Raw genomic sequence first — 23460 nt, 5'->3', positions numbered from 1 at the left:
CTTTATTTCCAGGCATTTGTTCTCATTTCATAATTTCATTTCAAAAACTGTCAATGATTGCCATTTGGAACACCCTACCCCTGCACTGTAACCTGTCACATAAGATCTTTGTTCACTAAGAGTGCCGTGACGTTTCTAACATCAAAGCAGAATCAAGCAGTTGTGATTAACAAAGAAATACAAAAGTATTTTGAGTTCAAATGTTTTTCTACACCATCAGCTCTTACTTTTATTCTTTTTAATTGTTGGCTTTTATGAAAGGCTTCATATAAATAATTTCTTATCCATCTATTTCATAACATAAATTCTTTGGAGAAAGTGAAATATCTAGATTTTTCTCCTTGTTCTTACATTTACATATTTTAGAAAAATTTAAGACCTCAGATGCTGCTTTTAGGAACGTTGTAATCCCACGATCAAAAAGTTTTAGGGAAAGATAGAAAAGTTGTATCAAATTTAAAACATCAGTCCTTTTTGTGGCAAAGGGGTATACTTCTAGTTTTTAGCTTAGTGGAACCATGAGAAGTGAGATGTCAGACATGTCACAGACGGAGGAACAGGTACTGCCTGTAGCGATGTTACAATTTGTGTAGAAAATAAAAACATTCCTTTAAAACTTTAATTTTAAAGTGTGCATTTATAAAAAGAGCATTCAAACTCCATTTTTTTTTTTTTTTGTGAATAAAAAGATGATAATTTTTTGTGAAATCAAAGACATGGATTTCTATTAAATAGGAAATATCTCTTCTCTGAACCACTATCACATACTATCATTCTTTTTTTTTTTCACCAAAAAAAGCCAAATGTACAAATGTACACCAAAACAAATGTACCCTAAAACCAACCAATGAATAATGGCTGGGGAAATTTATCATAAACCTCATGATTAGATTAACTGTGGAGAACTCATGAAATTTTACCCTCCTTTCTTCTTCCTTCTCTTCCAGATCATGATACTATGATATCATGTAGCACTTGTAATCCAGACTATAATCATATAGGGCCTTATACACTGGGGCCTTACAGATGGAGACCTGCTCTGACTACATTTGGCTGTATCTTTTTTTCATTGAATTAAGAATTAGTTTCATTACTGTGTTTCTTCTGCTCTAGGTGATCTAAGATAGGTAAATGTGTCTTTTTCTTGCAGCAATAAACTGGGGTCAGCTGAAAGTTCTAGCATCACCACACAGTATTCTGTCACTTTCAGAGTTCAAGCACAGGAAAGGCCTGCCTCCCTCCTCTCTTTACTCTCTGAAATGTCACTGACGATTACTAAATAAAAGTGTATTCCTTAAGCTAACTTATTTCTCGTGTTCATGTGTTGCTGTGTATACTGAGCACCTAATGCTGTAAGTTTGACCCTAAATCTGAATAGATTAAGTTTTAGTCAAATGCAGTTCTTTAGTAGTAGTGAAAATTATATTACACAGTATCACACAGTATCACAGTATGTTAGAGATTGGAAGGGACCTCAAAAGATCATCTAGTCCAATCCCCCTGCCAGAGCAGGAACACCTAAATAAGGTTACATAGGAATGTGTCCAGGCGGGTTTTGAATGTCTCCAGAGAAGGAGACTCCACAACCCCCTGGGCAGCCTGTTCCAGTGTTCCGTCACCCTCACTGAGAAGAAGTTTCTTCTCAAGTTTAAGTGGAACCTCTTGTGTTCCAGTTTATACCCATTACCCCTTGTCCTATCATAGTTTGCCACTGAGAAGAGCCTGGATCCATCCTCGTGACACTCCCCCTTTATATATTTATATACACTAATAAGGTCACCCCTCAGTCTCCTCCAAACTATAGAGACCCAGCTCCCTCAGCCTTTCCTCATAAGGGAGATGCTCCACTCCCTTAATCATCTTAGTTGCCCTGCGCTGGACTCTCTCCAGCAGGTCCCTGTCCTTCTTGAACTGAGGGGCCCAGAACTGGACACAATATTCCAGGTGCGGTCTCACCAGGGCAGAGTAGAGGGGAAGGAGGACCTCTCTCGACCTACTGACCACCCCCCTTCTAATACACCCCAGGATGCCATTGGCCTTCTTGGCCACAAGGGCACAGTGTTGGCTCATGGTCATCCTGCCATCCACTAGGACTCCCAGGTCCCTCTCCCCTACACTACTCTCTAACAGGTCGTTCCCCAACCTATACTGGAACCTGGGGTTGTTCCTGCCCAGATGCAGGACTCTACACTTTCCCTTGTTATATTTCATCAAGTTTCTCCCTGCCCAACTCTCCAGCCTGTCCAGGTCTCGCTGGATGGCAGCACAGCCTTCTGGCGTGTCAGCCACTCCTCCCAGTTTAGTGTCATCAGCAAACTTGCTGACAGTACACTCAATTCCCTCATCTAAATCATTGATGAATATATTAAATAATACTGGTCCCAGTACTGACCCTTGAGGCACTCCACTAGATACAGGCCTCCAACTAGACCCCGCCCCATAGACTACAACTCTCTGGCTTCTCTCCTTCAGCCAGTTTGCAGTCCACCTCACTACCTGATCATCCAGGCCACACTTCCTCAATTTAGCTATGAGGATGCTGTGGGAGACTGTGTCAAATGCTTTGCTGAAGTCAAGGTAGACCACACCCACCGCTCTGCCATCATCCATCCACAATGTTATTTCCTCATAAAAGGCTGTGAGGTTGGTCAAGCATGACTTCCCCTTGGTAAAGCCATGTTGACTGCCCCTCGTAACCCTCTTATCCTTGACATGCCTTAAGATGGCATCAAGGATAAGGTGTTCCATCACTTTCCCAGGGATGGAGGTGAGGCTGACCGGTCTATAGTTACCCGGGTCCTCCTTCTTGCCCTTTTTGAAGACTGGAGTGACATTTGCTTTCCTCCAGTCCTCAGGCACCTCTCCCGTTTCCCAAGACTTGGTAAAGATGATGGAGAGTGGTCTAGCAATGACTTCCGCCAGTTCCCTCAGCACCCGCGGGTGCATCCCATCTGGACCCATGGATTTATGGATGTCCAGATTGATCAACTGGTCCCTAACCCATTCCTCATCGACTAAGGCAAACTGCTCCAGTGACCTGACTTCATCTGAGGTCTCAGGAGTACAGGGTTCTTCAGGACTGCCTCCGGCAGAGTAGACTGACACAAAGAAGGCATTCAATAACTCTGCCATCTCTGTATCTTCTGTCACCAGGGCACCCATCCCATTCACCAGTGGGCCAACCTTGCCTCTGGTGTTAGTTTTATCAGCTATGTATTTGAAAAAGCTCTTTCTGTTGTCCTTGACCCCTCTGGCCAGATTTAATTCTAAGGAGGCCTTAGCCATCCTAGCTGCCTTCCTACATCCTCTAGCAGCAGCCTTATATTCCTCCCGAGTGGCCAGCCCCTCCTTCCATGACCTATAAACTCTGCTCTTCCCCTTGAGCATACCCAGCAGTTCCTTATTTAGCCACGCAGGTCTCTTGGCCCTCTTCCTTGACTTCCTATATGTCGGGATGCTCCGCTCTTGAGCTCGGAATAAGCAATCCTTGAATGCCAACCAACTATCTTGGGACCCTTTACCTTCAAGCAGCCTTGCCCATGGGATTTCCCCTAGCAATTGCTTGAAAAGGCCAAAGTTTGCCCTGCTAAAGTCCAGGGTTGCAATTCTACTTGCTATTCCACTGGTCCTACCACACAAGATCCTGAATTCCACCATCTCGTGGTCGCTGCAACCAAGGCAGCCCTCAACCTTTACTGCTTTGACCAGACCGTCCTTGTTAGTGAGGATGAGATCCAGCAGCGCTCCTCTCCTGGTTGGCTTATCCACCATTTGGATGAGGAAGTTATCATCCATACACTGGAGGAACCTCCTGGACTGTGGCTGGAGATGTTATATCTCACTAGTTAAAAGTTGCTTCACCATTACCAAGGCTAATATTTGTTGACTGACAGATAGTAGTGGGTCAGAGGCTGAAGTAAAATGCAGGTCATGCTGTTGATGTAGGTGGAACTTTTCACCCCTTAATCATATGGCACTGCAAAAGAAAATGTCTTGCCAAAAGAGTGTGGCAATAACATGGCCTTCGATGTTGTTATTAGGAGCTATAGCTATTGTTTTATGTCAGTAGATCATGATTCCACCCAATTAATACTCAGCAGTGGATGTAGAACATGAGCTAAATTTCTTTCACAGAAAATGTGTGCCTCACTTGAGTAGGAAAACATGTGGCACATTGTCATTCTTATTTAAACCTAAATCAAAATGGTATCATTGCTTGGGATTGTGCCACTAATTGTGATGGGTTTTGGAAAGGCTTTTTGGAATCTTTGCTAGAATCAAACAAAACCAAAATGTATAACTGCAGCAATCTTAAGGTTATGTTCTGTTAATTTATTTAAATACATTTCTTAACTTTTTTTCTTTTTGTTTTTTTTTTTTTAAACCCGTAGATACTGGCAAACGTAATCATTTTTATCTGTGGAAACTTGGCAGGAGCATACCACAAACACCTCATGGAACTTGCGCTGCAGCAGACCTATCAGGACACGTGCAATTGCATCAAATCCCGTATCAAGTTAGAATTTGAGAAGAGGCAACAGGTAAAATCACAGCCACGTCTGGGTCTTTTTTGCTGTTTTCACACTGTCCTCCTATTCATCACTGTCTAATCCAGTTTGCTAATGCAAGAGCTCTTAATGAGTTATTTAGTTACTAAACAAAATATTCAAAGTCTTTTGAAAAAGGTCGTGCATGATTTCCATCTGAATATAAGAGGGTATTATAATTGTGCTGTCAAATACATGTTTTCTTTAATTTGTTCTATGAGAATATTTTGTGATAAAGTTGAAAATATTTTATAGATATATATAGATTCTGTTTGCACACCATCTCTTTTGTTGTTCTCACTGAATGATCTGTGAGATGTGCATGTGCACTTTGTGTACTTCAGTTCTTCATGCCCAAGAGCAATACTGCAAAATCACTGCAAGGAGATATTACTGCAATGTTTTTGAAAAATATTTTAAACTATAGTACTGATGAATCATGTGATACAGCTCTAGGGGTCAGGTATGTTAAGAGGAGCTGGGGGAATTGCATAATGAGACTATCTGTCATTTATTGTAGCAGCTGAATAAAAGGCTTCTCTGATTGCTTTATATAGTTCTTTTTCTCTTTGCAAGTTCTGTACAGTGCCTATCATCCTGACAGATAGGTGCTTCATTTAAAGGAATTTGAAATACAAATTAGCTCATCAAGTAGTAAAGAAGATAGGTATATTTTGTTTTGAAGGTCACCAGACTCAAACATCTATGAACTGTTAAGGGTCAGAGAATAAAGCCTTCACTGACACTTTTCTGTTGTCACAAAAAGTGCAGGTGTACGTGCAGCTCATATGTCTCAGCTGACCTTAACTGTCATGTCTGTCTCACAAATACCTGTAGCCGTATTAAATCAAGGTTTTCAAGATCCATAGCCAACACTGCTTTTGCAGAAAAAGCAAATGGAGAGACGATACCAGGACTTTAATAAGGTCGTGTGTGCATTCAGAGGGCTAGCCCTATCCTGCTGGGCACTTGGGTTGTATACTGGCTGAAGTTGCTGCAGAACATTTAAGGTAGTCTTAAGGAGAATATTTGATAGTAAAGGTAGGCTTTGATGATTAGATGTAAAATCTGCATAAAGTACTATAGCAGGAGAGGCTGTATAAGAGCAGTCATTTATAAGGTTCCACCTCTGCTTCCATGAGCTGTGTGCAGTGAATCAGTAGGCTTTGTAACTGATAGTACATAATGGACATTTTACTATCTGTTGTGATGAGAGTATCTCCAAATTAGTTCCAGTGAGACAGTTTGTGACTGCAGAGCTACCAATGCCAGGTATCTGCAGGCTGAGCAGTCTCCAGCAATGCGGAGCTGATGTGATGGTTTCTAGGCTTGTAGTGACTTTAGAAAATGGTTAACACTTGCCTGTGCTTAGGCCTCAGCTGCCAAAAGGATTTATGCAGACCATTATCAAACAAGGTCTCCCTTATTCAGGAGAGACCTGTGAGACCTTAGCTTGCTGAGCACAGCTGTAAGGGCCCAGGTTTCTACTGTTGATTATTTTTTCCTACAGGCATAGGAAATGCATTGGTGTATCTGTGAGAAGCAGGAGTGTGTGTTATTAAACACTGTTGGTAGGTGAACTCAAAGGGGTAAGGATGCTGCTTGTAGAAGTCAGTAGTTGGAACATACGCAGTGCTAGCAGGTGGTTTCTGTAAATGTGTATTATTTGCCTAAACACTACTAACTTCTGTGGGAAGACATAACAAAGTAGTTTTGGTTTCCTGGCACTTCTGAAGGTCTTACAGAAATGGCTGAGAACCTGACAATGGAGAGAAGCAAAACTATCTGGAATTTTGCACCGGATGCTTCTTCATATATGCTGGAGCCCAGCAAGATGAAAAGCAGCAACAGCCATCTTTCATTGATATATTGTGTTGTTAAAGAGTAGTGAAGGACATTGTATATAATTTGTTATATATGTATGTGTTGCCATATTTGTGTTTTTGTAGAAATAAACATATCAAATTATTTTAGATACCTACGCAGATCTAAGTAGTGTATTGCAGGTCTGGATTAATAATGGATCAATGTCTTATTAAATGGAAGTGAAGTATTTATGAATGTTAATGATTTTTTTAACCTCCGATGAAACATTAGCTCATCAGAACTTATATAGATTTCCTTAGCATTTATCCTCTCAACCTCATAATATCCTCATAATGTCCTTTATCTCATGTCAGTTTTTACAGTAAAAAAGACAGAGATGCACTTCTTTATTGCACTTATGAGTGCTAGATATTTAAATGTGAAAAGGTAAATGAGGACTAATTAGATAAGTTTGGGATTTGTTTTCTTTTTCTCTTTTTTTTTTTTTCCCCCAGGGTTAACACACTTCTTTGTTTGCAAAATATTTGTTCAGAAATTGATGTACTTTAGTCTGTCTTTTAATACTGCTTGCTTTGCCAAGAATCATAGAATCATAGAATAGTTAGGGTTGGAAAGGACCTTAAGATCATCTAGTACCAACCCCCTGCCATGGGCAGGGACACCCCACACTAAACCATGTCACCCAAGGCTCTGTACAACCTGGCCTTGAACACCGCCAGGGATGGAGCATTCACAGCTTCCTTGGGCAACCCATTCCAGTGCCTCATCACCCTCACAGTAAAGAACTTGTTTCTTATATCTAATTTAAACTTCCTGTTTAAGTTTGTGTCTTCATCCACATTGTTAGAATTCAGAGAGCTAGTCAATCATATTGCTGGCTTTTTAAAGGATTGGGATGCATTGAAACTGCAGGAGCAGGTGCATTTTGAAAAAACACATTGAGTTTTATCAAAGCCTTTATTAGCCTGTGAAAGATTGTAGCATGACCCTTGATTCTACTTGATTTAATTTACTTGAGTGAGAAGTAACACTACTTTTACACAAGTGCAGAGCGTAGGATGTGCTTCTAAGTGCTTAGGGCTACAGATCAAATTGCAGTTTTTTCCAGATGAAGGACATCATGTTTTTATAATTGTTTTTGAAAGGTATACAATTTATATTCCAAATTATTCCATGGATTTCCTCTTACTGTGTTTTGAGAGTAGGCTCATACAATGTAGCCCGCTATTGTATTTCAGCTGTTTTTTGGGGGGTTTCTTTGTCTTTGAATATCCTTTTTGAGAGCACCATTTTAACAGTATCAGTACATAAGTGTATTGAATTACCACTCAACAGTTATGCCAAAAACTCAAGAGAAATGCCATATTAATCGTTTTTGAGTGAGACCAGCATACATTAGTATCTGGTTAGAATAGGGGTGTGCATATGTATACCAAGGTACAAGTTAGACATGTTGTGCCCATACCACTGTGTACTTCTGTTAGGGCATGGCATAGGCTGATGGCTCTCAAGGAGATGGGTGGTGACACTCCAGCAAGGCAGGGGTCCCACAGCATAGGGAAAATTGGGCAAACCCAGCTGCTGGCACCCAGGGTCGAGCAAGAGTCCAGAACACCAGTTAAGTTTGTGGTGATAAGGCAGGTCTGAGGCCAAGCCAGGAAGTCAATACACGTCTCAGGATCAGGCCTAGCAATTGCTAGGCAGGTCCAACGTGAAGCTGAGAAGTCAGTCCAGGGGCCAGGATCAGCAGGGTCCACAGCCAGCTCCTACAGCACAGCTCATGCAGTGGCTGAGCTGAAATGTGGCTCCTGGGCCATGGGCAGAATCTGAGGCCAAGGTGAAGTTGGTCAGGGCCAGTCAGTGCCCCAAATGCCTTTACAATTTCGTCTGTTTTATTGCATAGGACTCATACTTCGGCTTGGCTTGGTTTTTGCACTACATAATATGTGTTTGCCTGCAGCTGTAGATGTGTAAATATTTATGCGTATCAAGAACACCTTTATGAACTCTGGTTTCGTAGGGCTGTGTTTGATAACACTGGACACTGGATTTTGATAGGACAAAGTTTCTGATAAGACAAGGGGTAATAGATTTAAACTGAAAAAAGGTAGATTTAGATTAGACATTAGGAAGAAATTCTGTAATTCATGAGGATGGTGAGGCACTGGCGCAGGTTGCCCGGAGAAGCTGTGGCTTCCCCATCCCTCGCAGCGTTCAAGGCCAGGTTGGATGAGGCTTTGAGCTACCTGGTCTAGTGGAAGGTGTCCTTGCCCATGGCAGGGGGGCTGGAACTGGATGATCTTTAAGGTCCCTTCTAATCCAAACCATTCTATGATTCTATGATTTTATTTCCGTTAGCGTACTTTGTTGTGAGAGTCACTTTTAAACTTCTGTGGTAAAAGGCAGTATTTTAAACGCCCACTCTGGTGTTTCTCACACAGCTTTTCTATCTTTTCAGTGTATATGAAAGAGAAATGTAAAACTCTCCTGACCTCTGTTAAGGTGCAGCCTTATTGCAAGATATATATTTAAAATAGCCTCTCATAATGTTATTTGTCTCACTGATACAGCCTGGCTGACAGTTTGTAGGGATAATGACTCACTGAGTGCAAGATCTTGTCACTGACAAGCAGTTAACATAATCACTTTCTCTCTTCTGATGCTTTGCATCATGAGACGTAGGAATATACACTAAGAAATCCTTGCAACATCACAGTGAGGTGTTTTCAAGATGCTGGTGTTCAGTGGGTTCTCTAGATGCTGTCTTTGAAGAGGAGGCAGTGTAATGATGGGTTTAGAAACAATGGTCAGGTAACAGGTGAAAATGAATGAGGTTTCAAATAATTGAGTGGGATTTTGGTTTTTCACCAAAATGTGGTGAAGCAATGAAAAGCATTCATTACAGGAACTCGAATATTTCAATATTGGTTTTAAATTATTCTAAACCAGAGAAGCCTCATACATTTCTAAGACTTGAGGCTGTTAGTAAAGAACAGAAATATTTGAAATATATTATTTTAAACTAATATATCAAATGTGTATTCCTGTAAGTTCAAATAATGCATTTTAAAATGTAAGCTAATATTTTCATGAACATAGAATAGTTCTTCTAAGGGCTTCCTCATTTCTTTTTTCTCTTTTTATTTCCCCACAGAGCTTCAAAGTTAGTAAACAGGAACAACAAAAACTAATTTGGGTCTTTTATATTTTAGAATCCCTTTTCTACTCCAGGCATGTTCATACACATACACATGAGTGAGGTGCCAATCTTTTCTATTAATCGACATGTCATTACCAGAATTATAGCATGTTTTGAGGAAGAACTTACATCCAAAGTTCTTCATGTGGAAGATGGATAAAGTGTGCAAATAGAAATTGGAGGGAATCCACCAAAGGGCTACAGAGGTGATTAGAGTACTAGAGCTTATGACAGGTGACGAGAATTAGGGAATTTGGGATGTTTAGTGTGCAGAAGAAAAGGCTTGGTGTCAACAACTAACATCCACCTGAAGGAGCTTATGGAGAAGATGTGGTCAGGTCTTTCTCAGTGACACACAGTGAAAGGATGAGAGGCAATAGGTGTGAGCTGCTACAAAGGAAATCCTGGCCAGAAGGAGGCAAACAGTTTTTCCATAAGAGAGGAGTTAAGCAGTGGGAAAAGCTGCCTGGAGAGGTCATGGCGTCTGTATGCAGGGAGATTTTCAAGACTCAGCTGGAATCTTTCAGTGAGTCTGTAGTTTTCTTTAATGTCCTTCCTATAGCAGAGTGTTGTGAAATACAGGAACACTGATTTCAGATAGAGAGAAATGAAAAGGTAAGGGCCCCCTTGAATCATATCCTGTATTGTCAAAGTAATGGTTTTTATATTAACAAAAAAATCTTATCAGGTACTACTGAAATTCTTCCAAGTTTCTAATACTGTGTCTTAGCTTACAGAAATTTAACACCAGAAATAATGTAGCCTTTTTTTCTCCAACTTAGTGATGAGCATAATTGTAGTTTTGCAAGAGTGTATCTTTGTTGCCAAAAGTTGAGTGGTTTGAAAATTGCATGCGTACTTGTTGTCACTTCATTATATTCAGGTTACTCAGTCACTGAAGAAGTTAAAATGGATAACATAAGCATGATGATAATACAGTAAGAATGTTTTCCGATATCTATTTAAGAATCTGCAACTGATATTCAGACGAGGTTCAATATTTCAATGAAAATCTGAAACTTCGGTTTCTGAAAGCTTAGAAGCACTTCTTTTGATTCTACATTTTAGAATTGTTTCTTTATTTACACGCTGAGCCGTTTCACATAAATGGTGTTTTTAAATAGAGAATTGGTGCATATTAGTAGATTTAAAATTAACAATACAGAAATCTTCTGGATACAGAAACATTTAGTGTAGATGTTTGACAAAAATTAGGTCATTTGTTAAAGGTCCGAAATGCAGATTTAAGAACCCGCTTTCCGCACTAATGTTTGATAGGCCAGCTTTCTTAGAGTATGTCTAGAGCTAGGTCGTGTTTTAGAAAGTACATTTCACTGATAAATTTCATATGGCTAATATAATAATTTTACATCATATACCAGTCGTTTGGTGATGAAAATAGACCATATAGTATTTATGATGTCTTTTTGCTCTTTCAGCCTAGGTTATCCTACTCATCATACAGTAGCTGTTTAGTACTATTATTTCTATTTATGACCCTTATAATGTTTTTAATGAACATTAGTGATTATAGTATAATGATGTGTGTGAGAGAGGTAAAATGAATGTGAAATTTAGCATTGGCATTCTCCAACAAAAGTAGGAAGCCTGATTTAGCACAAGAGGAACTAAGAAGAGTAACTTAAAGTAGGATATTTTCAGTAGGTATGTATGCTTCTCTATTCTTTGTCTCTAATCTAATGTAGAAGAGTGTTTTTAAAAAAATTCATTAAAAAATCACCTTGTCACATAGACCTTTACTTCACTAAGTTTCGCAGAATAATGGATAAGTACATAACAGTGCAGCAGGTTGATCAATTTACAGATATAATTGTTCTTTTTATATTGTTCTATCAATGTCAGTGGTTCAAAGACTGTTATTTTTGGCCTCAGAAATTAACACTTCAGAGGCCGGTAAAATAGAGGGATTTCAGTATCTGTGTTTATTGTCTTTGTTTACTCTCACTAATATTTTTATCTTTTTGCACTGACATTGGGGTATGGTATTCTGCTGCCTCTTCTACCAAGATGTCTTCGTGATTCTTAACATGAAAGCTGCTGTTCTAAATTGGACAAGTTCTGATAATGATATGTATTCAGAATGAAATTGTGGGCTTGTCCCAGTTTACCACCATTTCCCTACTAGAAGTATATTTACAAAGCTAGTGCACGAGGGCTAAACTGTCTGGTTTCCAGGTTATCTGGGGGGAGGGGAGGGGGAAGCATTGGCATGTTTTAAGTACATGTGAATAAATCACAGGGAATAATTAGGGCTCTCCTGTTACTATTAGTAAAACAACTGAAACTTTAACCACCATTCTTGATGACTCTGCACTAGCTACTAGATTACCCCAAAGATTTTTCCACTTCTTTAAATAGACCAATTCTCTTAATAGCATCACTGCATGTGCTGTAAATGTATCTCTGACATTTACTCTGCTTTAATAGTGACTATACTGTTCATTCACTTCAGTCCTATTTGGAGGCATCTCAATATAGTCTATTTCCTGCTGGCTTTTATTATTCACTAGGAAAACAAGAAAAAATTGATTTTAGCATTTTATTGTGGGGAAAGGTACTACACATCTATATTTGATAGTAACAAGTATTCCATTGCACCATTACCAAAGAAGTATCTGTCATTTGTTGCAAAGGTGATGATATTATACAGTGAGAGACACCTAGAAAGCATTTAAGTGGATGGATTTGGTTTGATTGCTTTGGATATACCATAAAAATATAATATTTCCCAGATGTGTTTTTTTCCTTTTTTTCCACATCCATATTGAATTATAATTGGACCCTTTTTCCACATCCGTAAAGGATTTTTGTTGGACCCTCTTTTTTAGTGCTGTAAACATTACAGCAAAATCATTATCAAAATCAGTTTTCAGTTTGCATGGCTGCAATTGCCTTTTTTCACTCTCTTGATTCCTTTTCATGATGCTTATTGGTTCAGTTGACACTTTCATGGTGGTAAACATACCACTGTCTTTTCTGAAAAATAGGTCTGAGGCAATAGACTATCCAATAAGTATAAGGGATACTGGCAAAATATTTTCCTGCTCCCAATGACTTGTGGAACACCCTTCGCACAGAACACGTTGACTGAGGAGGTAGTCCAGGCTCTTATTATCCAAACCAGCTACTCTGATTTACTTTTATGTCATGGCAAAGGCCTGTAGATCAATAAAACAATAGCAAGGGTAGTTACAGGAGGTACAGAGGCTTTGTATAGGCCTTGCTGACCAAAGTTTTTTTTTAAGATAGGAAAGATATTCAGTTCATTGCCTGCAAATGGATCATGCACTACACTAGCAACCTACATCTTGTTTAAAGTCTTGGAGTTTAAAGTTACTCTTTCATAATATTTCAGTATTTGAAGGGTTGCTTAGGAGCTTCTGCCCTCTAGAGATGGAGTAGTGAAGTAAGGGGGTTGGTTAGCCCTCTTTCTATGCAGCTTTTCAGTTTACCCCTTTTGAAAACTCCAGAAGCCCATCAGGTGTGGGATACTGCCCTTTCAGTGCTTTCTCAGGGATCTGAGAAATTACCTTGAAATGTGTGGAGAACCACTATTGACAGAAAGACCAATTTTTTTTTTTAAGCTATTTTCCAATTTTTGCTCTGCTCAATTGATTGTAGGAGCTATGAGACATCCCGTATGTAGAAATAAGGCTTATCGTGTTTAGAAATGTTATAAGCTGTGCCTTTCACCCCAGGGAATGTGTATTTCATTGTTAGAGGTAGAGATCCATTATTGGAAGTCTAGTTATCTACATGAAGACACTCATACTGTCCACTATTTTGAAATGAATGGCTTAGCAAAATGCCTTGTGCAAATACCTACTACACAGGTCAATAGAGACACTGAAGTTCTTGCATGTAATGTTTTTTTCTACCTTAGGACTTCATAGTGAGAAAAGGTCATGTACCATTTTGCAGTGCAGTAGATGAGATTTCAGCGGCTTCTCTGTGTGTTGATCTGCAGTAATTTATTACATCTAACATGATCAGATAAACAGATGAGTCACACTGCTTTGTTTTAAGACTAAAAGGCATAGTTTAAGCAGGTACTAATTGCTGTGTTTTCATAGATATCCTGATAATTCTGATGAAATATATAGCTGGCAGGCAAATGTAAATTTTTGTCATGCCACCTGCAATTTTGTCAGCCACATCACAAAACCTAAAATGAATAGCTAAAATGTAGTTATTTTTAAAAAGAGAATGTATTTTGACAGTGAGTCCAAAGTTTTTAATTGTTAATTATTCTCATAATTAATTGCTTCATTTTTAAATTGCCATTTTGTTTCCAGTTAAGAATTATTTAAATCAAACTAGATCCCTTTGTCCTTACTGTCTTTGCTGTCTTTTTCATCTCTCTACATTAAAAAATATTCTCTACAAGTAGGGATTGCAGGATATTGTGCCCACAGAAACTACACCTAGATTTTGATAACCCAGAGGTTTCTTCCAATATTATCTTTTTTATGTACAGAATCGCTCAGTTATGTCATCCACATCCTTATAACATTGTAAATAGTTTGATTTTTCTTTAGTGAGGATTTTCCAGGCATCTGATCATTCTTGTGCCGTTTTACTGAGCTCATTCATAATTTCTCATATAATTTTTATAACAAGAATATTTGCACACACTATTATCAATAATGCTCTTGGTAAATAGCGTGTAAAGACGTAAAGATCCATAAAGAAGTCTTTTAACAAGTTTACAGGTCACATTGGCCTCATTAACAGCAGCATCATGCTGGGAGATCCTGCTCATTTGATTAAGTACTATGAACTTTATATTATTTCCAGAATTATTGCTTTCCAACATACATGCTTCCATACTGTAAACAGGTGGCTTGATTCTGAATTAATTTCCTTTGGGCATTTTAAATACCTTCTGTATTGCTGCCCACAAGTAGTTCTCTATTTTCCTGGCATTGTTAATAATCCTGTCACTTCTAAATATCTTCTTTATGTCACTTCTGTTATTTTTCATTCTTCAAGTGATTGTCCATATGAACGTTCAGACTGATAGAGAGAGGTGTGCTCAATGTCTTACAGTCCTCTCAGCAATCTGGCTAAATTGGGACTTCAGACTGTAGGAAATGCTCTTAGGGGGGAAAAGATAACTGGAAAATACACTACTCCCAGATGCTTTCAACAAAAAGTACACACCAAGTGGCCACCTTGTGAATAAGAGCTGTTATGAAGAAAGCTATGAAGAAGTTATGGAATAGTATCCTCGCTCCTTCCCTCGGGCTGCTTTTTTGGTGTGTCTATCACCCTTGGTCCCCACCGGAGCTACATTGCAGCTGCATTGCAGTCATGCCTGTGCCATCAAGCTTGTTGAGCTGGGCCCTAAACCGCAGGCTTGAGTTTATGGCTTGACTTCATGGCTTGACTTCGTATTTGCCTGTCACAGTTACCATCTCCAGAGATGATCCAGACCCTGACTTGCTGACACAATTCGTACTTTGTTGTTGATGAGATCTTGAGTCCTGCCTCTTGGCCCCCAACTTGTCTTCCCTTGCCAAACAGTCTGCCCTTGCTGCTCAATGACTATTATGGAGACTAATTTTTTTTTTTTTCATGGTACTTTATCAGCTCTTCTTCTAATTAACTGTTCTTTGACTATTTCTTGGATGTTTTATCTAAACCCATCTTCTAGACAGAAGAAACAAACATCTTCCAAACCATTCTGTGTATCTCAGACAAGGGGGTCGGTCTGTTGTGGAATTAACAGGAAAGGTGTTCCTCCACCACTACTCACTCTTTTTGGCCTTGCCAAATTCCAGCCACAAAGTGCTCCCCTCTAGATCTGGTGAAGCTACTCTAACTTTGGGAGGTCACAGGTCTTTCAAGGAGAGCCAAAGACAGGAGACATGAGAATACCATAATACCTATCAAACAGTGGCTACCATGGTTTTACAGGGTAACATTGTCATGCTGGACACACAGCTCTTATTTCCTGGTTGGTTGTTTCAAAGCCAGTCCTGCTCAGATCATTCAAAGCTGATGTTAATTTCTTGCTCATCCTTTCATCCCAGGTGTATTGTGTATCTAAAGTAACTTTAATTGTCTCAGCACAGACAAGGCTGCTGATTTCAGGACTTTCTTTATCTGTTTCTGCACACTGTTTTGAAACTTGTCATTGAGTTAGATCTCATTATGAAAGAATTGGAGAGAACTCGGCATGTCATGATCTAGAACCTGACAGTTTGGGGGTTTCAAATTATGTGAATGAAGAAGATCCTCATGGCTAGAAGAACAAGAATCCATAAAGTTTCTATGGGTGGCAATGTAATATTTTTTTAATTGATTTGTTAACTATTCTGTAGTTCTTGAGAAAGTGTATCTGTATTTAATTCCAAAATATCTTTGGGAATTAAGGTATCCATTCTTTATTTAATCAGGAAACTTAATTTACAGTTATTTTGGACTTGCATGTGCAAAAAGTATGGAGGTCAGATTTTTCTCATCTGCTTGCAGGATGCTTTCTTAGCAGACTCATTTGGGGTTTTCCACTGGACAAAAATCTGATATTTGTGATGGGAACTAAACTTAGGCTTGGTTAGTGTAAAAAGAAAATAATTTGAGCAATAGCTTCCTGTTTCCCCCTCAACCCCTTAATGAAATAAGCTGTGTTTTTAGTAATGATTCAGCTACAATTGTAGAAGAGATGGAGGTTGGCATAACCAATTACAGAAGGTTTTTCAGGGCAGGGTCAGACACTGAACACAACTGAAGTTTTGCTTTGTTTTTCTTGTCTGGTGGGTTTTATATCAGAGATGTCATTCACCTTCAGCAGAGGCAACTTTTCATAGTAGGTACTGAAATGTCTTCTTAAATATGGTAGGATTTCTTAGAAACATCTCTTGGGTTTTCCTTTATAAAGAGAAACACTTTTTTTCCTGTTGGAGTGGTCACTGAATTCATCATTTTATACTCAAAAGATAGTGTTAGGAATATAACAGTCATTTCCCATAGGTCACCAGGCTTCTCTTCAGGCAACTGCCTTATATTTGAGGTATTGGTAAGGTGGTAAGACTCATGCTTGTGGATGTTTACTGAAATGAGGAAGAAAATCCACTTACTAGTAAATAGAGGTTCTGTGAACTATATTCTACTGAAAGATGTTCACAGTCTTTGTGCCTTGCTGCTTCTCAGAGCCATGTTTTATGCTTTGTTTTGTTTTGGTTTTCTTTTAAATAGGCTTTCAGATTGAAAGGAATGTACTCAATTTATAGGGAGAGGAATAGGGGGACATGCTGATGCTGTCCAAATGTGCATATCCAACCTTAGATGCTTGAGCATATACATACCTGTAGCATAGCTATGTACAACAGCTCTCAAAGGGTATAGACATTGAAGCAAGTAATTTTTTGTTAAAAGCATTAGAATTATTTATTCTTCTAAATTCTCAGATAGCTTTAAGGAAACCTGTGGTGTCTCAGACATGCTACTCAAAATATTCAACAAAAAAAAAAATGTTTCTCAATAAACAGCATTTTAAAATCTGTCAGGAAGTTGGATTGTGAGCCATTCAGTCTGTGCTAATTTTTAAACCAGAATGTTGAATAACACTAAATCATATGTTTATATAAATCTAAATTATCATGTGAACAGTTGTCCTTACTGTCAACGAATGTCCTCTCATTAAAAAACCAAAACAAAAAAAAACTTTACAGATGCTTTAGTTCTTTATGTAGCTCTGGTTTAAATGAAGCTTTTGTATATGGTCGTGGCTGAAAGTGAATTTGACATCTTGATAAAAATCTGTTTAACCTTTTTAAAATGCTGGAGTGGTGAAAATAAACACCGTCCCTGAACTTCCTCTCCCTGTTTTTCCTTATTTCCCTGAAACCTGACACTTTCCTTCTAAGCCCTTTCTAGAGCCACTTTCCAGCCTCCTCCAGTTCTATTGTGTTTTCTGGTGACAGATTCAAAAAGGAATAAAAAGAAAAAAGGGAAGTGAGAGAGAAAGCAGAAGTCCACAGATTTAATTACTTACCGCTCTTACATTCACCTCTTGCATATCTATTGAAACCCATTTTGTGAACTTAGCTTGTTCCTTTTACAAAGAGGGATTTTTGTATAACTGAAATGTTATAAGCAGAAGCAGAATTGTAGAGTAGACCCTACTAGACCTCCTTTCAAAATATAATTTGTAGAAGGTTTTATTTCTACTTTGGAATGTTTTTGTAAACTGTAGATAAAGAAATTTTGAGCGTGAAGAGGTTATTTAATCCTTCTCCTTGCTTGAGGGCGGGACTGAGTATACTTGAAACGCCTTCAATAGATGTCTGCCTAACCAGCTTTTCAAAATCTGGAGCTTCTGTACCTTTCCTAGACAATCTGTTTCCCTCAGTTTCTATCTTTGGGGAATATTTTCCTCATTGCCCAAATTAAATATCGTGCAATGCAATCTAGGCTTGTGAATGCAATTCACAGCGGGTATGAGATAAGGTTTGCTTCTTTCCTCTTCATTACAGCCTTTTGTACACCTGAAGGCTATTGCCCCCTCCCTGCTTAGTTATCCCTTTACTAGGGCAAACAAACCCAGTTTCTTCCACTGTGCCTTCTAGGCCATGTTTTCTATACCTGTGATATTTTTTGTTGTCAGACTTTCTCCAGTTGGTCCAGATGATTTTCTGTAAGTTACAACACTTTGGTAGTGCTATTTTTCTTTTTAAGTCCAGTTTGACATTTCAGAGGACATTGTCCTCTCATCTTTGCATTTCCCAAAGTTTGTTTAAAAATCAAATTACTAGAGGGCAGATAGAGTCAGCAATTAGTTCCAATCCCGCACAACAGAATGGATTTATCTTCACTGTTTGATTTCTCACCACTCCATTCTATATAGTAGATTTTCCTACTTTCAGAGTGTGTCTACATAAACCACCATCTACTTAATTGAATTACAGATCTTCATTCAAGGACAAGTTATTTTTGCTTATTTACTGTAACCAAAATCTAATAGAAATATTTAGTAATTATCTGTTTTCTCCTAAAATGAGAAAACAAAAATCACCTGTAGCACTTTAGACTACTGGAATTTAAAGTGCTTTCATATTTTTAATATTTTTAATACAACTTAGCTGTCTGTGTAGGATAATACCCCAATCTAAGAAAAAACCAAAACAAAACATGGCTGCAATGTTGTTGTCCTTTAGTTGGTTACAAGGAAGTCTGCAAGATCCCTGGAATCTTGTACCCTGGCATTGCAAAGAAGTGTATTGTCTCAGCCTTGTAACTTTAGATGCCTCCCTCTTAACACCAGGTAGAGCTTTTGTTGCAACTGCTTGTATTTGAAAGCTTTTACATAGTCTTATTCTTTTGACTGTGTGAGGATTTTCTACTTCCAGCTAATATGCATTTGTGGCTGCTCTGTATTTTAATAAGCTAACTGTTGCCTTTTTCCCTGCACTGTTATTTATCTCCACTGCTTTGGATTTCCTTTTTACTAGTGAACTAATGAAATCTGATGGAGCAAAGAACTGAAACTACTTTTCTCAGATTCATCACTTTGAATGCCCCAAACCATTCTGTACATAATTTCATCAAGAAGCATTCCTTTTCCTCTGTCATTTGCATTTTTGGCATCCTTAGTCTTTATCAGATATTCTTGTTAAAAGGATCTCAAAATTAATTTTATTCTCTTAAATATCTTTCTATTCCTTCTTTCATGTCTCTCTCTGCCATTAAATCTGTGTATTCTTCCATGCCTCTTTTCATCTCTTGGGACATCGCCTTCATTCCTCATGTATATCTTTCTTCTTTTAAAATAGTTATTTTATATTTTTTTTCCCCTGTACAGTCGTTCAGGGTGATTTTTTGCCCTATAAAGTCCAGGAGCAGTTTACTTTTTGAAAATATGCCATCTACTCCTACTAGTGTCTTCCTTCTGTGTGATTAGTCAGATTAGTGCTTATAAATATTTGTGAGTGTCTGATATGCAGGTCCTGCTCAAACTTTATTCACTTTCCTTATACGCCCTTCTTAATTTTTTAGATGGCCAATGGCCATTCAGTAAAACCCTCAAGAACCTGCCTGCTGCTTTCACCTAAACAGTCTGTGCAAAGAATGATAAACTCCTGAAAACACTGAAAATGAAAGCTGAAGTGAGGACCCAGCTATTCTGTATTCTCAGCCTCTCTCTGAGGATGAAGAACTGCTTGGGGAGGGAAGGGTATCTTTACCAGTGGCAAATGCAACAACATCAGGAGGCTTCAGTCACATCCATATGGGCTGGGTAAATGTAGTGGGCCATGATCTGGTTTGGGTTATTATGATATAGCATGCATCAATGTGCAGGCATAAGCTTACTAGGGTCAAATATTTAAGCTAAGTTCCTTCTCAATTCTTAAGCTAATTGAAGAAATCCTGTAGGGAAAGTAAGCCTTGGTTTATTCCCTGAGCATTGTATGTGAGCATCCCTGCATGGTTTAAAGGAAAAAAAAAAAACAACAAAACAACCAAACAAGAAAACCCAAACTCAAAATTAATGTTCCTTTAAAAAAGGGAACTACACAAATATCGGGAAACTGATTGAAAACAGCATTTAGGAGGTAACGTGAAATCTGAAAAGGCAGGAATGAGACATGAAGTCTGTTTAAACCCCCAGAACAAGTGTATTTATTTAAAATATTCTTAGTAGACCAAAAGAGAGAAGTTGAAAAGCAAAGTAAGGGAGATTGGTAGGAATAGAGTATAAGAACAGGCACTCTGAAACAAAGGAAATTCCCATCTAGCCCAATATTTTTTTAGCCAGTAGCTTATGCCTCTGAAAAAGTGGAAAAAAAATAACCTTTTATATATCCATAATATATATATATGTGTATATATATAGCAATACTTCCCCAGTAATCTGCCTGAGCACAAGGAAATCTGTGGCTCAGTTACTTAACGAACCAGAATTGATGTTGTTGCATTTAACCATTTTTGACATTCGCAAGTCCTATAGCACACTTTTTCAACTCGGCAACATATGCTGTGAAAAATAATTTCTTTTTATTGGTTTTAGTCATTGCCTGCATAGTTTTATTTGATGCTTGCTTAAGTCTGTCTCAAATTGTCTAATGCCCAGATCGCTGTGTGCCTATTTTAGATTCTTCTTCTTTGCTACTGTCATTGGATTTCTCAAATTCAGCCGTTATCAACTTTTTCATTACATATCATCAAATGTGACTGCTTAAGCAGTAAAACAGTACCAAATATGTGTGGTATTGTTTAATTTTCTACTTTTAGCAGACAGTGAAAACTTACTGTATTGGTAACTTTACACAGGATCATGAATTGAAAATTCATTTAGCTTTAGTGATTGCTGAGAAGCTCAAACATTCTTGCAGCACTGAATAGGAAGCTCAGGGTAGTTAGGAAACAGTTTAATGTTGTCGTGGGTTAGCCATGGTGCACAGTCAAGCTCCAGTGCAGCTACTCATTCACTTCCCCCTAAAACCCAGCAGGAAAAGAGAAGAAAATATTAAAAAAACCCCAAAACCAAACACCAACCAGGGATGAGAAAGTTCATGGGTCAAGATAAAGACAGGAAATCACTTCCCAAATTACCATTGTGGGCAAAACAAACTTAACATTGGGAAAATTAACTTAATCTCTTGACAACTAACAGCTTTGGCTAATGAGAAGCAAAAGAGACAGATATTAAAGCCACATCTCTCCTCTTGCCTTTCCCAGGCTCAACTTCACTTCTTCACTCCCAACTCCTCTACCCCTGCTCAAGCAGCATAGGGGAAATAAAGGGGTGGTCAGTACATAGCAGTTCCCCTCTGCTGCTTCCTCCTCACAGTTTGCTTCTGCTACAGTGTGCACCCTCCACAGGCTGCAGTTCCTTCAGGCATACCCATCTGTTCTGGCATTGTCCTCCATGGGCTGTAGCATGGATACCTGCCGCAGCATGGAGCTCCTCCCCTGACCTTGGTGTTCCTGTTGCTATTTCTCACTCTTTTTGTTTCCTCCTCCTCTCTCCTTCCTTACATGTTATCTTCCCAGAGACACTGCCAGCTTTGCTGATGGGCTCAGTTGTGTTCTGCAGTCAGTCCACTGACCTCTTCCTACAGTGGCTTCTCTGCTGTCAAAACCCTGCCACCCATGCCCAATGCAAACAGGTATCACAGAAGAGAGGTGGGGACCATCATGGGTGACAGTGGTGGGGGAGGCTGGAAGGGAGCTCTTGCTGACAGCTGGTGCTTATAATGTATTGTGTGTCCTGTGAAGCAATGGCCTTGGTGTTTTGAGCCCTTTCTACAGCTTTTCTTAGTCCATCTTTCTCCTAGTTATTAAAAGCTATGTTTTAATAACTAGTTATGAAAAACTATGATTGGAAAAAAATTGGTCCTGATAATTTTTCCTGTTCATATTGTGACTTTGCTGTAAAGCCTGTTCTGCTGTGACATTAATTTGTATCAATTTATTTGATTCACACCCGATAATTAATAGTTTTGCATCTTCCTAATCTCCTCTTGTTGGTAGGAATGAAAGAAGTTACCTAGCTTTTTCGCAGTCTTTCTGCAGTGCATTTTAATCTTCCTTTGGCCCCACCAACTTTGGTTAAACTCCCTAATAAAAAAATTCTTTGTTTCTATTACTGAGAGAAAGTTGCTTCTGCAGAACTTTTTTGCATGCCTTTCAATGATTTTATGCTCTTCTCTCTTTCTTATGTTTGAAAAGAATGTCAGTTTTGGAGGACTGCCTTTCTCCAGTCACATACGTGATCCTTTAGAAATTGTCTAGCCACAGCAGATCCTGACACCTGCTTTCCTTCCCAACTCCAGGCTGTATTGGCTACTGTGATGTTTCAAATGTGAGAGGACTGAGGGAAAATAAGGATATAATTTGGCTTTGTTAAATTCCTTTTTCTTTATAGGTCATGTCTCGTTTTGTGCACAAGTCAGTATATCACAGATACCTTTAATAATGCCCTTTACAGCATTAAAGTAAACCTTCAGGCAGCCCAGAGCTGAGATGCTGCAGCTACATTTCTTTTTTTTAATTAATTAAAAAAAAGGCCTAGTGCTCATAGGGATTATGTGCAGCTGTAATATGATCCACACTGACAACACAATTGTACTTTAGAAGCACAATTACAGTAAAGATGTTTACTCCAGACAAGTAACTCCTCATCTTTGATTTTGCAATGTACAGGTTGTTGGACAAAATCTGTCCGTGAAGAATGGAATTCTAAATAAAGTTACAAATCCATTTTCTCTCCATATTAAAATGAAAATAAATAAATTTAAAAAAATGCTGCTGTAGTTTTCCTTCATTTTAAGACATTTTTCCAGGTTATTTTAAAACACATTCTTGCATGGTCACCATATGTTAAGAATCAACATTTGTTTTCTGGTACCATAGCGTAAAAAGTATGTTCAGCTTGTTATACTGGGTATAAAAATAGGAAGACGGAAGCATTAGTCTCCCTGGGACTGTTATTGTGGCATGCAAATGCTCTGCCAATACGTCCAAGGAGGTCTGGAGTTTTGTATTGCTCTAACAAGATAATTTAAACAAATTCAGTCTTTTGGTTGACTTTTTATACCAGATTTTTATGTTAAATATTTCTTTTATATGTATTTTTTGTTGTTCTATTAACATTTCTAATGATAATTGATTGCTTATTTTGTGGGTGTTCTGCGATAAACTTTCTCTCCATTTTCCTCATTTTGTTTAAAGTGTAGAGGTAATTTTCTTCCCCACATGCATTTTCTAGAGCTCTTGTAAATTAATGTATGCATCTTCAATGAGTTAGAGGAACAAACAATATGTAGCAACCCAATTTAGAATCAGTAGCACATGAATAACATGTTGCTGTTAGCTGAAGACCCATTTATATTTTTTGCATATAAAATGCAATTAAATATT

The 23460-nt window shown here is 38.5% G+C and overlaps 1 protein-coding gene across 1 annotated transcript in view; it reads left to right on the top strand.

The window, feature by feature from the left end:
• The window catches only part of ADCY2 (adenylate cyclase 2), a gene marked incomplete at both ends in the record, with an annotated part of 213469 nt that overhangs the window by 100096 nt on the left and 89913 nt on the right, over positions 1 to 23460 (top strand). Inside the window, one exon of the mRNA XM_080611585.1 lies at positions 4392 to 4541. Coding sequence (XP_080467711.1) covers positions 4392 to 4541 — 150 coding nt within the window. The remainder of the gene's footprint in view (positions 1 to 4391; positions 4542 to 23460) is intronic.

This window comes from Psittacula echo, assembly GCF_963264785.1.
Source record: "Psittacula echo genome assembly, chromosome: 2".
In the NCBI taxonomy this organism is placed as follows: Eukaryota; Metazoa; Chordata; class Aves; order Psittaciformes; family Psittacidae; genus Psittacula; species Psittacula echo.
The sequence above is the reverse complement of the archived record's forward strand: the minus strand, read 5'-3'. Positions and strand labels throughout refer to the sequence as shown.